Here is a 16070-nt window from a genome sequence, read left to right as displayed (position 1 = left end):
CTGAGCATCCAAAAGAGAGTTTTGTCCTTTCTCAAGGTCACCTTCATGCGAATCACGGTACACCTTTGCTTTCACCAAGAGGACCAATTCCAGACTCGTCCATAAAGTAGACGTGTGTCTCTTCAACCCCCAGTCTTGTTGGTAGTGATTTCAGGGGATAGCAAGGTTTAGAATTTTAAACCAAAGGGGTGCCACAGGAAGAGTCCACCAACAGTGGGCCAGCGCACGCGGCAGCGCGCTCTCCTGGGCCACACAGGTCAGAGGGCACCCTTCTCACGCTTTCAGAGTGAACGGTGGCCCTGTGCAATTGTGTGCCACCAGCCCTCCTCTTTCCCCAACGCGCTGAAAGAAACTTTCCTTTCTCCAGCCCATCAGAGCCATCCTCTTCTAAGCTCACTTTCGTGCTCGCATTGGCTCTGAAGAGGACTGGCTCTGAAGAGTCGGCGTGGTCTCTTCATAAGAGGAATCAAAACATTTTACTCGGAACATCTAGAGACTTCTAAAGAGCATGTTCGTCCAGTGTCACCTGTGAGAAGTGGCCATTGATGTGTCCTTCTAAGTGTTCCGTGCAGTATTTCTAAAGATGAGGAGGCCGCATGAGTCTGAAATCTAATGATGTGTATACTCTGCACGGAACATGAGAAGGGCAAGTTTTTAGAAATAATAAATTGTCCATTTTCACCCTACCCATGCTGAGAAATTCTCTGGCACGATTATACCCTAAAACGTAGCAGGGGGACGGTTTCCTGGGCATGGTGACCAAGTCCTCTGGAGAAAAGAGCCAACTCATGTAAGTTATCCCTAACCCTCTGGGGAGTGAATACATGTAAGTGCATTTCTAGAAAAGGGAGATAAACTGTGTACCCAATGGCAGCTTACACTGGATGGTGGCTGGTTCTTGGTAGCCGATGGAGCCTGAATGCAGCCAGCGGCACTGTGCTGCCTTAGCACTCGGGGTGGGAGAGCCTTTCTATACTCACTTCATCGTTCAACTTTCTGTTTTCTTTTTTTCTTTTTTTCTTTCGGCCATTCTCACAGCATGTGGAAGTTCCTGGATCAGGGATCAAACCTGCACCTGAGTAGTGACCGAGCCGCTGTAGAGACAACATCAGACCCTTAATCCACTGTGCTACAAGGGAACTCCTTAACCTTTTTTTTGGGGGGGGGTGATTTCCTCTATTCTCCCTTTTTTAAAAAATTTTTTTTGTCTTTTTAAAAAATTTTTTTTGCCTTTTTTTTTTACTCAATGAATTTATTACATTTGTAGTTATACAATGATCATCACAATCCAATTTTATAGGATTTCTATCCCACAACCCCAGCGCATCCCCCCACCCCCCACACTGTCTCCTTTGGACACCATAAGTTTTTCAAAGTCTGTGAATCAGTATCTGTTCTGCAAAGAAGTTCATTGCGTCCTTTTTTCAGATTCCACATGTCAGTGAAAGCACTTGATGTTGGTGGCTCACTGTATGGCTGACTTCACTTAGCCTGATAATTTCTAGGTCCATCCATGTTGCTAAAAATGCTGGTATTTCGTTCCTTTTAATGGCTGAGTAATATTCCATTGTGTATATGTGCCTCGTCTTCTTGATCCACTCCTCTATCAATGGACATTTGGGTTGTTTCCACGTCTTGGCTATTGAAAAGAGTGCTGCAGTGGACATGGGAGTATCTATGTCTTTTTGAGTCATGGTTTTCTCTGGATAGATGCCCAGGAGTGGGATTGCTGGATCAAATGGTAGTTCTATGTTTAGTTTTCTGAGGCATCTCCATACTGTTTTCCACAGTGCTTGCACCAATTGACAATCCCACCAACAGTATAACAGGGTTCCTTTTTCTCCACACCCTCTCCAGCACTTATTGTCTGTAGACTTTTTGATGATGGCCATTCTGGCTGGTGTCAGGTGGTACCTCATTATGGTTTTGATCTGCATTTCTCTAAGCATGAGTGATGTTGAACATCTTTTCATGTGTTTTTTGGCCATCTGTATGTCTTCTTTGGAGAAGTATCTGTTTAGATCTTCTGCCCATTTTTTAATGGGTTGTTTGGTTTTTTTGGTATGGAGCTGCAGAAAGTGTTTATAAATTTTGGAGATTAATCCCTTGTCAGTTGCTTCATTTGCAAAGATTTTCTCCCATTCTGTGGGTTGTCTTTTCGTTTTGTTTAGGGTTTCCTTTGCTGTGCAGAAACTTTGAAGTTTGATTAGGTCCCATTTGTTTATTTTTGTTTTTACTGTCATTAGGTGGATCTGAGAAGATGTTGCTGTCATTTATGTCGTAGAATGTTTGGCCTATGTTTTCCTCTGAGAGTTGTATAGTATCTGGTCTTATATCTAGGTCTTTAATCCATTTGGAGTTTATTTTTGTGTATAGTGTTAGGGAGTGTTCTAATTTCATTCTTTTCTGTGTGGCTGTCCAGTTTTCCCAGCACCACTTATTGAACAGGCTGTCTTTTCTCCATTGTATATTCTTGCCTCCTTTGTCATAGATGAGTTGGCTGTAGGTGCGTGGCTTTAATTCTGGGCTTTCTACCCTGTTCCCCTAAACTATATTTCTGTCTTTGTGCCAGTATCATACAGTTTTGATGACTATTGCTTTGTAATATAGTCTGAAGTCAGGGAGCCTGATAACTCCAGCTCCATTTTTCTTTTTCAGGATGTCTTTGGCTATTGTGGGTCTTTTGTGCTTCCAGACAAACTTTAAAATATTTTGTTCGAGTTCTGTGAAAAATGTCCTTGGTAGTTTGATAGGGATTGCATTGAATATGTATATTGCCTTGGGTAGTATAGTCACTTTGATAATATTGGCTCTTCCAGTCCATGAGCATGGTCTGTCTTTCCATCTATTTGTGTCATCTTTGATTTCTTTCATCAGTGTCTTATAGTTTTCAGAGTACAGGTGTTTTGTCTCTTTAGGTAGGTTTACTCCTAGGTATTTTCTTCTTTTGGATGTGATGGTAAACGGGACTGCTTTCCTAATTTCTCTTAGGAACTCCTCAACTTTCTACGTTTGCTTTCACTGGGCCATAAAGGATCACAAAGCCAGCGTCTGTCAAAGAGAAGCCACAAAATTACCCTGGGACTAGGAGACAGTGGGTTAGCCACTCCCTACAAAGCAGGACTCTGTTTTTCTGTGTACTTATCACACAGAACAATTACTTAAATAATTTTCTTCCCTTCCCCTAAAATACTTAGGAAAAGTGTGGACCCATGAGATAGAAGATAAATACAATCCATTCTCATTATTCAGGATAGTTATACTCCATAAGGTCACCAGGGACACCGGCTAATAATGAACCACTATTCTTCAGGGAAACACACACCCACCCACCCGTCATGCAGATTACTGTCTTCAATCCTAAAAATAAGTCACCCTGGTAAAAATCTTTTTTATTTTATAAATAAGAGAAGGCAGTTGCAAAGTGCTGCGTTGCCCAAGGGGACCACCGTAACAGATGCCAGAGAGGGGACTCAGACCCCATCCAACTGGCCCCAGAGCTGGTGTTTCTGGCTCTATGATGTGCCACCTATCTTGTCTCCATCCTCTGGTTCTACGAGAGATGAAACAAGAAGGCGGCGTGTGTCCTTGTTGAACCTCAGCTGGGTGCTGGCCAGGTTACTCGCATGTTTTTCATGCGCCGAGCATGTCTGCAGGTGGCTGCAAAAGGCCGCAGGTATTGATGGGGAGGTCACACATGAATTTTTAAATGTCAGCGCGTGGGCAAATTCGCAAATACAGAATCTGCAAATCGTGGGCATGAATACACTTTACGAGGAGGAGGGCGCCTGTTGAAAGCAGCCTCAGGAGTGCCTGCAAACACCCTTCCCACATCCTTTTGCTGGTTCCTTTTCATCCCTCGAGAGACTTGTCAGAGAATTCTTGTCAACTGTGACCACAAATAGAAAGGACCTTCCTCGCAGGCACATTCAATCACGTTACCTTCTGTGATTGCCTTCATGATCTGAATTTTAAAAATTTATTTTTTGGCTCGTTCAGCCTGTTCTCCCGACGCTTACATGTAAACCATGGATCATGGAAATTGTGTCTCTCTGGGGACCCTCTCTATGCTCAGCCCTTGGAAGGCTGGCCGATACACTCTGGGAAGCAGTTGCTGTTTCTCGAATGAATAAATGAGTGGAGAGGTGGATGGATCAGTGGTTGCATGCAGCTCTCTCAAAGGGAAGGCTGCACGTGTTTTCTAAGAGCAGTCACAGCTTAAGCCTGTATGACCTTGGCCTTGGCACTTGCAGCCTCCGAAGACGTGTTTCTTGACCCTTAAAGAAAGGCTAAGAACTCCTGAAAGAAGATACACGTTCTAAACAAATTTGAGATAAGATCTCATCTTCGAAGAATTTGATTTAGAGTATTTTGCCAAGAAATGGAGTTTACTGCTCAGATCTAGAAGACAGTAGGGGCGGGGAGGATGCATTTCAAGAAAGATGTCAAGCTCCATATGCAGAGAAGATGCATGCTGAGCGTTGGCTGAAGCCAACGCAGAGATGAGGCGAGGGTGGCTGAGTTTGTCTGCTTGAGGGGCTCACGGGATATTTAGTCATGAGTGCGATGGAGGTGAGAAAACAAGTAGCGGGGAGGAGCCTGGAATGGGAAGAGGGCCCAGCTTTAAGCTATTTTTTGTCCTGCAGTGTCATGGGCTCTACAGAATAAGTGCCCGGTTTCTGTGGGGGCCCGAGGTGGTATACAGCCGTCACTCCCACTGGCCACCATTCCTTATTATCTCCATCCTTGCTGTCTTCAGGTTATGGACCAAGAAGGACCACAAAGGTGGAAGCGTAGGTCTGTGAAAGAAGGTTTAGGGTTGTTTCTTGAATCCTTAGATTGGTCCTGCTCAGAGCACATCCATCAGCCTTAGTGGTGTCTGAATCAAAAGATGTGACTCTTTGGAAAGCTAAAATCACATCCAGGAGCTGCCCACTTCCAAACCAAGGCTGGGAATGAAAAACACCTGAACACACTGCACGTAACCAATAAAGCCTGCCACATTCGAATTCATAGCCCATATAATAAATGAAATCCAATCAAGTCATTAACTTTCCTTTTTTTAAGCGACCCATGTAGCAGCAAAGCAGTGGAAAACTTCTTTGTAGTGGAAGGATTTTAGAAATATAGGGTAGCATTCAACTTATTGTACCGTTTGGAATATAAGAATGGTAGCGTTACAAAAATTTTGGAAGCCTCCTCAAAGTGGAAAAAGAGATTCGACTTTGCTGGTTTCAAAGGAAAGTCAACTCTGTATTTCTTGAAAGATCTAAGGAAAATACTTGGCCTGAAATTAACAGATCATATTCCCCCATTTCTGGGAATTTATATTTTGGGACGGCGGTGGTTGTGGTATCAGCTTTCTCACAACGTATTGGGCTCCACAAGGTAGATTTCAGCCCACGTTTTTTGGTAAAACAAACCTATTCATCATAAATATCGAATAGTCAGAATTTTGGATTAAACTGAACCCCGTGTTATGATGGCAACCAGGACACTTTTCCTACCATAGAGTAACTCCAGTCGCAATGGTTTTGAGAGTGAAATGATCCCAAACTAAATCATTATCTATTAATAAAACTACTTCTCAATGCAGACACTACTACCTCAGATCTGTCTATGGCTGCATAATATTAGTTATTTCCTTATATACTATTTCACGTACTTACCACAATAACCCCACATGGCTGAGAGAGCAGATAGTATTTATTCATCTCATTTCAAAAAAACATTGGAGAAGTTCCTATTGTGGCTCAGCGATAATGAACCCAACTAGTATCCATGAGGATGCTGGTTCCATCCCTGGCCCTGCTCAGTGGATTCAAGTTTCAGTGTTGCCGTGAGCTGCGGTGTAGGTCAAAGGTGCAGCTTGGATCGTGGGTGGCTGTGGCCGTGGTGTAGGCTGGCAGCTGCAGCTCCGATTCGCCCCCTGGCCTGGGAACTTCCATATGCCGTGGGTGCAGCCCCAAAAAATCAATAACTGAAAAATAGGAAAACTTGGAAACAGAGATATTCCTTGGCTTTCACAGTGTCATCCTACGAAGAACGCTAGTACTCCACGCCACACTTCTTGGCTCTTTCTTTCTTTCTTTTTTTCTTTCTTTCTTATGGACACACCCACGGCGTATGGAAGTTCCCAGGCCGGGGATCGAACCTGCGCCTCTGCAGTGACCCAAGCTGTTGCAGTCGGATTCTTTAACCCACTGCACCACAGCAGGAACTCTCTGAACCTATTTTAGAATTACTAACAAGGCCTCATCAGGTTTAGTCAAAACCAGCGTATCTTTAAGCGTAGAATATGCTAGCAATGTCAAAACCCGAGAATCTTACAGTGTGGTCAATGATTTTTGGCCAAGGGCTAAGAGATTTCAGGGGAGAAAAGGATAGTCTTTTCAATAAAGGGTCCTTAGACAACTGGATATCCATAAATATAAGAATGAAGTTGGATCCCTACTCATCGTTATACACTGAACTTCATCCAAAATGGCTCAGAGACATAAACTTGAGAGAGAAAAACTTCTGGAGGAAAACAGAGACATACATCTTCATGACCATGGATTATTGGGCTTCTTAGCTGTGACAGCAAAAGCACAAGTGATGATAGAAAAGTATAGAAATTAGACTTCATCAAAATTTAAAACTTTTGGGGTTCCCCCTGAGGCACCACAGGATCAATGGTGACTTTGCAGCACCAGGACATAGTTCGATCCCCAGGCCAGCACAGTGGGATAAAGGATCTGGCATTGCCATAGCTGTAGCGTAGGTCACAACTGAGGCTCAGATCTGATCCCTGGCCTGGGAGCGCCATATGCTGTGGGATGGCCAAAAAAGAAAAAGTGAAAAACCTTTGTGCTTCAAATGGCACCATCAGGAAAATGAAAAGATAGCCCACAGACTGGGAGGAAGTGTTTGCAAATCACATATCTAATAAAGGACTTGCATCCAGAACATCTAAAGAAACCATCCAGTTCAGCTATGTGAGACAATGGCCCAATTACACAATGAGCCAAGGATGTGAACGGTCAGATCTCCAAATGAGGTACACACATGGCCAACGCAACGCGCACATGCAAAGATGCTCAGCATCATCAGCCATCAGGGCAATGCAAATCAAACCCACAGTGAGGTACCACTCCACACCCACGAGGCTGAACAAAACAACAAAGACACTCTCAAGTGTTGGCAAGGATGAGGAGAAATTGGAAACCCCACGTCCTTCTCATCAGAATGTAAAAATAACTCAGCCCCTTTGGAAAACAGTCTGGCAGTTCCTCCAAAAGTTAGACACAGGGTTGACATGTGACCTTGCAGTTCCACTCCTGTACTCAAGAAGAGTGAAGACACATGTGCACACAAAAATTTACACAGGAATGTGAACACAGCAGTATTGTTTATAGTAACCAAAAAATAGAAACACCCCAAACGGCCATCTGCTAGAGAATGGATAAACAATATGTGCAATATCGCTTACATGGAATCATCTCTGGCATAAAAAGGGGTGAAGAACTGACACATGCTGTAACACGGAGGACTCTTGAAAACATTATGCTCAGTGATGTAAGCCAGACAAAAAGGATCATATATTGTTTGATTCCATGTCTAGAATTGTCCGGAAGAGGCAAATCGCTAAAGCAACAGAACATGGATGTGTGGTTCCCTAAACCTTGCAAAGGGGTCGGTAGTGAGAATGTGGGGTTCCTGCAAATGGCTATTGGAATTCTTTGGGGGACTCTTGAAAATAGTCTAACGTTAGATCATGGTGGTGATTAGAGAACTCTGGATACACTAAAACCCACAAACTGTGCACTTGAAATGGGTGAATTTTATGATTATATGTATGTTTCAATAAGGCCATAAAAAAAAAATCAACACTATCCTGCCCTAAAAAAAAAAAAAAAAAAAAAAAATCCTTAAAACGTACTTCGGTGTCTGCATGGTCCTGGAAAACCAGTCAGTGCAATACCTGCATGTCGAGTGCTTACAGTGGATAACGCGATAGCCACTTGCCTCATCACATTGCACCTTGTCCCGGATGGTCGATGGCGCTGCTCATTGAGTCCACAGATCGTTTCTGACTGCCTGTTCTGTGCCACATCTGGTGCCAGGCGCTCAGGCCAGATGCCTCGTTTGATACGACAGCCAACGATGCCTGCTTGTAGGAAGCTGCAGCCAGTTGCTTTCCCTTGATCGTTCCCTCAGAAACACCTTAGCTCTTGGGGTTCGTTCTAGGAGATCCTTTTCGAGGGAAGGGTGCTCTTTTCCAGAAACGGCACTTTCTCCATCACAGCGGGCCCGTGGTCTCAGTGTGATGCCATCCTTCTGCCAGCTCCGTTGTGGTCGATTATGAAATTCACTTTGAGGTCAAAGAGAATGACAAGAAATGGCCTGAGAGTAGCGGGGTTTGGGGTACATATTTCTTTAGATGGCTAAACTCCTTTGAGAAGCCTCAAGGGGAACCAGAAATGGCGACATGGAAGTACTGGTAAGAGAAATTGAGCCCTGCGACGAATGTCCCTGAAATAACAGCCTGAGTTCCTTGTTCTGTGCTTCGTCCACCCAGGCATGTTTAATGTTGTCTTTGGCTCCTTAAACCTTTAGCAAATATGTCTGTGTGCTCATCAGACAGGGCGTAATCCCATAGTGTGCTGCACATGGCCACTGATTGTCATTGGCTCAATGAGAAGATTTCTTGAGCAGGCTCCCTGCCCTGTCGTGCAGGGATCAGGAGTCAAAGTCAAGGTATCCTGGCCTCTAGAAACAGGACATGATTTCTTGGAACATCCATCGATGCAGTTTTTATCTTGAACTCCTGACCCTGCTTCCAGTTGATCTCGTTCATAGAGATTGAAATGACTCCAGTTAAACAGAGGCTTCCACGTCAAATGGGCTCAATGACTGGGCCACGAGTTACGCTGGAGCCATCAGTGCCATTGTCCTGCTTCGTTACCCTGCAGCTTCGCCGGCCCTGTGTTAAGATCATAAAATGCGTGCATGCTAGTAGCTCTGTTTCCCACAGCTGTGATTTCTGGGGCTCTGTTTATGAATAAGCATTTCAGAATGGTCCTGAGCTAGAGGAAACCGCAAGTGCAGGGTGTTCCCCAAGCCCACTTGCCAAGAATGAGCTAATTTTAACCATCCCTTGCATGCACTGAGTCTTAAAAACTTCAAATACAAGCCATTCTGTCACGAGCTACCTTTCCAGGGGAATGGCGGGCTTTCACTGGAGACCCTTTGGTCCTTCAGAAGTTTACCAGAAGTTAAGATTTAAAATTATGTCCTAAGATGAATAAAACATTCAACCATCCTTTTCCCCTTTGAGGTGTGATCGTGATTAAATACAAAGTTCATGTCTGTATAGAAAAGACAGTTGAACCCAAGGTGACGTCACCTTGCTCTCTTGTTTTTGGAAAATTTATCCAAAAGACACTGGTTACAGTCTGTCCTCTCGCAAGATTAATATTGTTTTCCTTTAACATTTTACGTCGAATGGGCTAAAATCGCACTTCCCTTCAAAATGTAAAAGCAGGAAGTGCAAATATAGTTCGAGTGAGCGTCACTTTTCAATTAATTGGTTAATGGCCACGTGCATAGCGTGTTAAGAAAGATGCTGAGGTTGAGTCTGGCTCGGCAAAAAAGACTGCTGTCGTTGGATAATAAATGTTTTCCAAGGATGCAGGATAGGGGGTGGACTTCTCAGTCCTGTATTTGCCATCCCTGCATAATTGGAAGGAGAGTGAGCATTTAAAACACCTTTTCATCACCGATGCAGAGAACAAAGTAGTGGTACCCAGTGGGGAGAAGAAAGAAGGGAGGAGAAGGATGGGCATGGGGCTTTAAGAAGAACAAACTACTATGTATAAAATAGATAAGCTGCAAGAATATACTGTACAACATGGGGCATATAGCCAATCTTTAATAATAACTATACATGAAATATAACCTTTGAAAATTATGTATTGCGGTTGTATACTTGAAGCATATAATATTGTACAGCAACGATACCTCAGTTTGTTTTAAAAATATCTTTTCAGCAACTCTCAGAAATATACTAGTCTACGTTAAAAAGAGAACATTTAATTAAAAACAAAAGCCAGGGGAGTTGCCATCGTGGCTCAGCGGTTGACAAACCCGACTAGCATCCATGAGGACGGGGGTTCGATCCCTGGCCTCGATCCGTGGGTTAAGGATCTGGCGTTGCCATGAGCTGTGGTGTAGGTCGCAGACGCAGCTTGGATCCGGCATTGCGGTGGCTGTGGTGTAGGCTGGCAGCTGCAGCTGTGATTCACCCCCTAGCCTGGGACCCTCCATATGCCACAGATGCAGCCCTAAAAAGACAAAGGGAAAAAAAAAAAAAAGGCAAATCAATGCTCACCATTTTATCTATCCCATAGGTCAATGCCTCACGTCAGGAAGCCAAATTGATGGAGGAGTGCGATCTTCTCATTGAGATCATTCAGCAAAGACGACAAATTATTGGAACCAAGATCAAAGAAGGGAAGGTAGGATTTCTCGGACAGATTTCATGTTCTCTACCGGAAGAAAATAAACTCTCATGCGCCTCAGTAGCTTAGGAAATATTGAGTGCCCCTTCTTCTATATTTTTCATCGTCTCCTCTTAAGTCTTTAAGATGTCATTCAGATAGCCTTGCTTGGCCATTTTTTTTTTTTTTTTTTTTTGTCCATCTCCTTGGCACACCTGCTAGACAAAGGCTGCTCCATCACCCCATTCTGGGAGACAGCATGGAGCTCTGCTCTATAATATCCACTGTTTCTCTCTCTCTTCTCTTTGAGAAGGTAGGTTCCACAGAGGAAGAGTTCATTTCATACTTATTGCTGTATCTTAGCAGTTAACAGAGTAATAAATAAATGTTTCAAGGAAATCAGACTATATATAGAAATTTTAAAGTGCTTTCGCATATGCCCTTGAGGAAATTTAGGGAAGTGTTAAATTCATGGTGGCGAAACTCCTGTAATTTTACTATATCATACACCCTTTTGTGGATATATTAAAAGTACATGGGGTTTTTTTTGGTCCTTTTTTTGCCGTTTCTTGGGCCGCTCTCACGGCATATGGAGGTTCCCAGGCAAGGGGTCGAATCGGAGCTGTAGCCGCCGGCCTACACCAGAGCCACAGCAACGCGAGATCCGAGCCACGTCTGCGACCCACACCACAGCTCACAGCAACACCGGATCCTTCACCCACTGAGCGAGGCCAGGGATCAAACCTGCAACCTCATGGTTCCTAGTCGGATTCGTTAACCACTGTGCCACGACGGGAACTCCAAAAGTACATCTTCTCTAATGTTTGCGTATTAAGAATTCTTCAGGCTTTCCAGTAAACTGTGTTTAAAAAGCAATTCACAAGTTTCTGTTATATTCTTAGGACCGTCTTCTTTATTCCAGATTCATTCAGAAATGCTGGTAACTGGAACATCTGTCATTTTTTTTCTCTTTTTAAATGTCATATTTTTATTGACACACTTAGGCTCCACTTTATTTTACCCACTTCTTTGCAACTGGCAACAGCCAATTTTGCACATACTTAAAAACAGAAGTCGACGTTCACGATGCAGCGTGCATTGCTCTTCCGATCGCTCATAACTATAATGAGATGTGCATAATTACGTCCAGGTGGCACGTATGAAGTTGTCCACAGAGATGACACCAGTGAGCATAGGGGCTCTCCTCTGCTTTCTGTAAAACTTTAAAGGAACTCCTAATGCTGTGTAATGCTTTGGAATTGCTCGGTCCGTATAGATCGAGAAATATGTGTGCATGTAGATTGCGATGGTGGGCACAACAGTCGAAGTCGAAGCAAATCAAATAGTTCTGGAAGCTCTTGTTCCAGTGGGTTAGCAAATTAATACGAAATTATTCCCTGGCCAAGGATGGACTCAGATGGGTCGAATAGCTACTCTTCTTCACATGGCAATTATCCTGCGTGTCAGCCCAGACTCTGCACAGGATCGCTTTCCACGTCTGTCATCATGCACCACATTGTATTTCTCTTAAGACTGGCCATCTTCCAGATGCATAAGACACCTGTTAGCCTGCAAACAGCTGTAATTCATTCTTAATATGCATTCGGAAGGTCATTTGTTGCCTTTCCAAGGTCGCGTGCGGATATCAGCTCTCAATACTCGTATTTCCTGTCTTATTGCTGTTGTAACAAATTACCACAAGTTTGGTGGCTTAAAACAACACAAATTTATTATCTGAGCTTCTGGAGGTCAGAAGTCTAAAACCAGTCTCAACTGGGCTAAACGTCGAGACTTCAGCAGAGCTGTTTCTTGCTGGTAGCTCCAGGGCAGCATCCATTTCTTGCCTTTTCTGGCTTTGTTTGTTTGTTCGTCTTTTGTCTTTTCTAGGGCCGCACCCACGGCATATGGAGGTTCCCAGGCGAGGGGTTGAATCGGGGCTGTAGCCGCCGGCCTACGCCAGAGCCACAGCAATGCCAGATCTGAGCTGCGTCTGCGACCTACACCACAGCTCACGGCAACGCCGGATCTGTAACCCACTGAGCAAGGGCAGGGATCGAACCCGCAACCTCATGGTTCCTAGTTGGATTTGTTTCTGCTGTGCCACAACGGGAACTCCCCTTTTCCGGCTCTTAGAAGCCATTCCCATTCCTTGGCTTGTGGTTTCTTGCTCACATTGCTCTGACCTTTGCTTCCACCTTCAGCTCTCTTTCTCTGGCACAGACTCTCCTGGTTCTCTCCTAAGGGCCCTTATCAGTACATGGGGATCACCCAGAAAATCCAGGATAATCTGCCTGTTTTAAGAAGCTTAACTTGATCACATTAGCAAAGTCCCTTTTGACAGGTAAGATAACATGTTTTTACAATTCCTGGAAATTACGATGTGGGCATCTTTGGGGACCCTTACTCAGCCATCAGTGACTCTCCACCCCAGCGTCCTGGCCAGCATGTCTTCCTCTCCCTACTTAACTTCTTAGCATGAGGGTTCCCCTTATGCGCTATGGGTCAAAGTAGCAAAGGGGTGTCCCCAGTTCCGGCCAGGGTGATGCATCGGTTTCCCCCGATGACATGTAGGTGATAGGGAACATAGTAAAATAGAAACGCAAAGAGACATAGCTGCAGCCCAAACCAGGTAAACATCTCCATGAGCCAGAACATGGACCAAAACCACAAAGGCGTGATGATCGTGGCTAAGACGCAGGCGCCTGGGACTTGGTCTGGAAGAGACCAAAGCAGCTACCCCTTCGATGCCGATGGACGAGTGGTTCTGGAGATGTTGGGCTACAGGGGCTAGAAGTATGGGGGAGTGAAACCAAGCTTGGTGGTTAATACCTGTATATGGCTTCTCAATTCATGAAAAGAGACTGAATGATGGTTATTGCCCACCTCTAGCTAGGGAAATATTTTTTAGCACGCTTCAGGCCTGGGAGTCTGGAGGAGTCAGTTATTGGGTTAGAGCCTAGCTCTGCACTGTTTCTGATCCCCACACAACATGGGAGCCTCAGACATGCGGGCATAGCACAAGATTCCTGAGTCGGGACTTCCAAGGATGTGGTGAAGGCGACTGTAAGACACTGTAGACGAAGCCACGTGGCTGAGGGAGAGAGAAAAAGGGTAAATGACTTCTTCCCTTTAAAGCTGGAGCTCACATCCCAGTTCCGAGGCACATGAAGAAATCCTGAATTGCTCAACACACAGCGAGCAAAAGTGACAGACTTTTGCTCACGTCTGGTGCGATGAATTTCATGTGGACATCGTAAAAAGCTGTTGGGAGAGATAAATGAAGGAATGACTTCTGTCGTCTAAGAGCAAAAACTTGTGAAACCACAAAAGAAGGATGCGACGTCAGGAAAAATAGATGTAAAAACAAAAAATGAGAAGCTTTGGAGGGAAAAATGTATACACTGAAAGTGCAAAGAAAACTCAGCTGGAAAGGAACTTTGAAAGCCGCCTCCTGGCCTCCACATAGGGGAGGGATATAAGAATATGAAATGGAGCCATACTTTGCGCCACGTACAAAAATTAAATGTAATGGACCATATATACCTAAATGTCGAAGATAAAAAGTATAAAACTTCTAGAAGAAAGAAAAGATGGGAGGAAATCTTGGTGACCTCGGGTTGAATTATATACAAGCTTAAGATTTTACATTGTATTTCAGCCCAAATTAAAACTTCTCGGGGTTCCCACTCTGGCGCAACAGAATAGGTGGCATCTCTGGAGCGATGGGACGCAGGTTCAGTCCCCAGCCCTGGCAGCCTGGATCTGATCCCTGCCCTGGGAACTTCATAAGCCTCCGTGTGCCTCCGGGTAGCAAATAAAAGCTGACATTTAAAAAAACATTTTTTTTAATCAATAAAAACGTCTTTTCAAAAGACACTCTTAAGAGAATGTAAAGACAAGCCACAAATTAGGAAAAAAATATTTTGAGTTATTTTTTTAATAAAATTGCTTATATCCAGAGTAGATAACAAATTCTCAAAACTCATCAAGGAAATAGGAGTTCCTGTTGTGGCTCAGCGGTTAGCCAACCTGACTGGGATCCATGAGGGTGCGGGTTCAATCCCTGGCCTTGGTCAGTTGGGTTAAGGATCCAGGGTTTCCATGAGCTGTGGTGTAGGTCACAGATGCAGCTTGGATCCCGTGTTGCTGTGGCTGCAGTTCTGATCGGACCCCTAGCCTGGGAACCTCCATATGCCTCGGGTGCAGCCCTAAAAGACAAAAATAAATAAAAAATAAATAAAAAATTAATAAAAAATAAAAACTCATGAAGGAAACAGATGACCCTGCCGCCAAAATGGAGAAAAGATTTGAATAGATAGGTTACCAAAGAAGGTGTATGCATGGCAATTAAGCACAGAAAAACATGTTCAGGAAGTTCCCTTGTGGCGCAGTGGGTTACGTGACGATCTGGCATTGTCACTGCAGCAGCTTGGGTCACTGCTGTGGCTCAGGTTTGATCCCTGGCCCGGGAACTTCTGCATGCTGTGGGTGCAGCCAAAAAAATAATAAAAGCGCACCTTTGCTCCGGGTCGTGATCTCAGAAGGAGTGTTACTTGGGAAAGCTGAGGGCCTGGTTCAGCTTTCCTTTGAGTTACCACTTTGGCACCTGACCGAGGACTAGTTGATCCCAAACCCAAGAATTTACCGTGACTAAGTCCCTGGCCAGGGCACAAGATGTCAGAGATACATTTTAAAGAAAAAAGAGCCTGGGTGACAACGCGCTGGAAATCCGAGGTGCCGGGCAGGGCGGACAGGTGTGGACTTGGTGCCCTGTGAGGGTGCCCAGGGTGATGCCGGGGCAGTCGGAAGACACTGAATCCAGAGAAGGGCTGGTGGGACCCTCTGACCAGCACTTAGAAGTGCGGAGCTGGAGGAAGAACAGCTGGAGGCAGAATCAGGGACACCCCAAAAGTATATTCCATCCACCTTGTGCCTTTGCCTCCATCTGTCTCTGATGCCAATCACAGTGCCATTAGACCTGGTGGAAACAAAGCGACAGCAAGTCCACCAAGCGGAGAGGTTGCCCAGCAGGCAAGGTGGTCACATATTAGCACATACTTGTAATTCCTGCTCTCAGACCATGGCGCCTTCTTTGAAATAAATGGCTTTTGGAGTTCCTGCAGGGGCACAACAGGATCAGCTGTGTCTCTGCAGCGCCAAGGCAGAGGTTCGATCCCCAGCCCGGCACAGTGGGTTAAAGGATCTGGCATCGCCACAGCTCCAGCGCAGGTCACGACTGGGGCTTGGATCTGATCCCTGGCCCCGGAACTCCACGTGCCGTGGGGTGGCGGAAAGAAGGGAAGGACAGAGGGAGGGAAGGGAGAGAGAGAAGAAAAAAGAAAAGAAAAGGCTCCACAGCCTTTGTATTTGGACCGATTAAGGAGTCTCAAGCTATGAGACTCCTCTGGAAGGAATTGTCTTATTTCTTCAGTCGTAGGGGAAAAATTTCATGTCAACCCAGGCTGAGCCGAGAGCAAACTCCAGATTAAGCAAATTATATTTACGGTAGAAGGCTGCAGCTAAAGAGAAGAAAGGTCCCTTCCTTTTTTTGGGGGGGGGGGTCTTTTTGCTATTTCTTGGTCTTGGGCC

At 44.8% G+C, this 16070-nt stretch overlaps 1 protein-coding gene across 9 annotated transcripts in view; it reads left to right on the top strand.

Annotated features, from left to right (window-relative positions):
• Nucleotides 1-16070, top strand: part of MID1 (midline 1) — a 670664-nt gene that overhangs the window by 607534 nt on the left and 47060 nt on the right. For all 9 annotated transcript variants that reach the window (XM_021080489.1, XM_021080486.1, XM_021080487.1 and 6 more), the window contains one exon: nt 10392-10499. In XM_021080489.1, the coding sequence (XP_020936148.1) occupies nt 10392-10499 (108 nt within the window). The remainder of the gene's footprint in view (nt 1-10391; nt 10500-16070) is intronic.

This window comes from Sus scrofa, chromosome X, assembly GCF_000003025.6.
Source record: "Sus scrofa isolate TJ Tabasco breed Duroc chromosome X, Sscrofa11.1, whole genome shotgun sequence".
Lineage (NCBI taxonomy): Eukaryota > Metazoa > Chordata > Mammalia > Artiodactyla > Suidae > Sus > Sus scrofa.
This window is presented reverse-complemented; position numbering and strand designations above follow the sequence as displayed.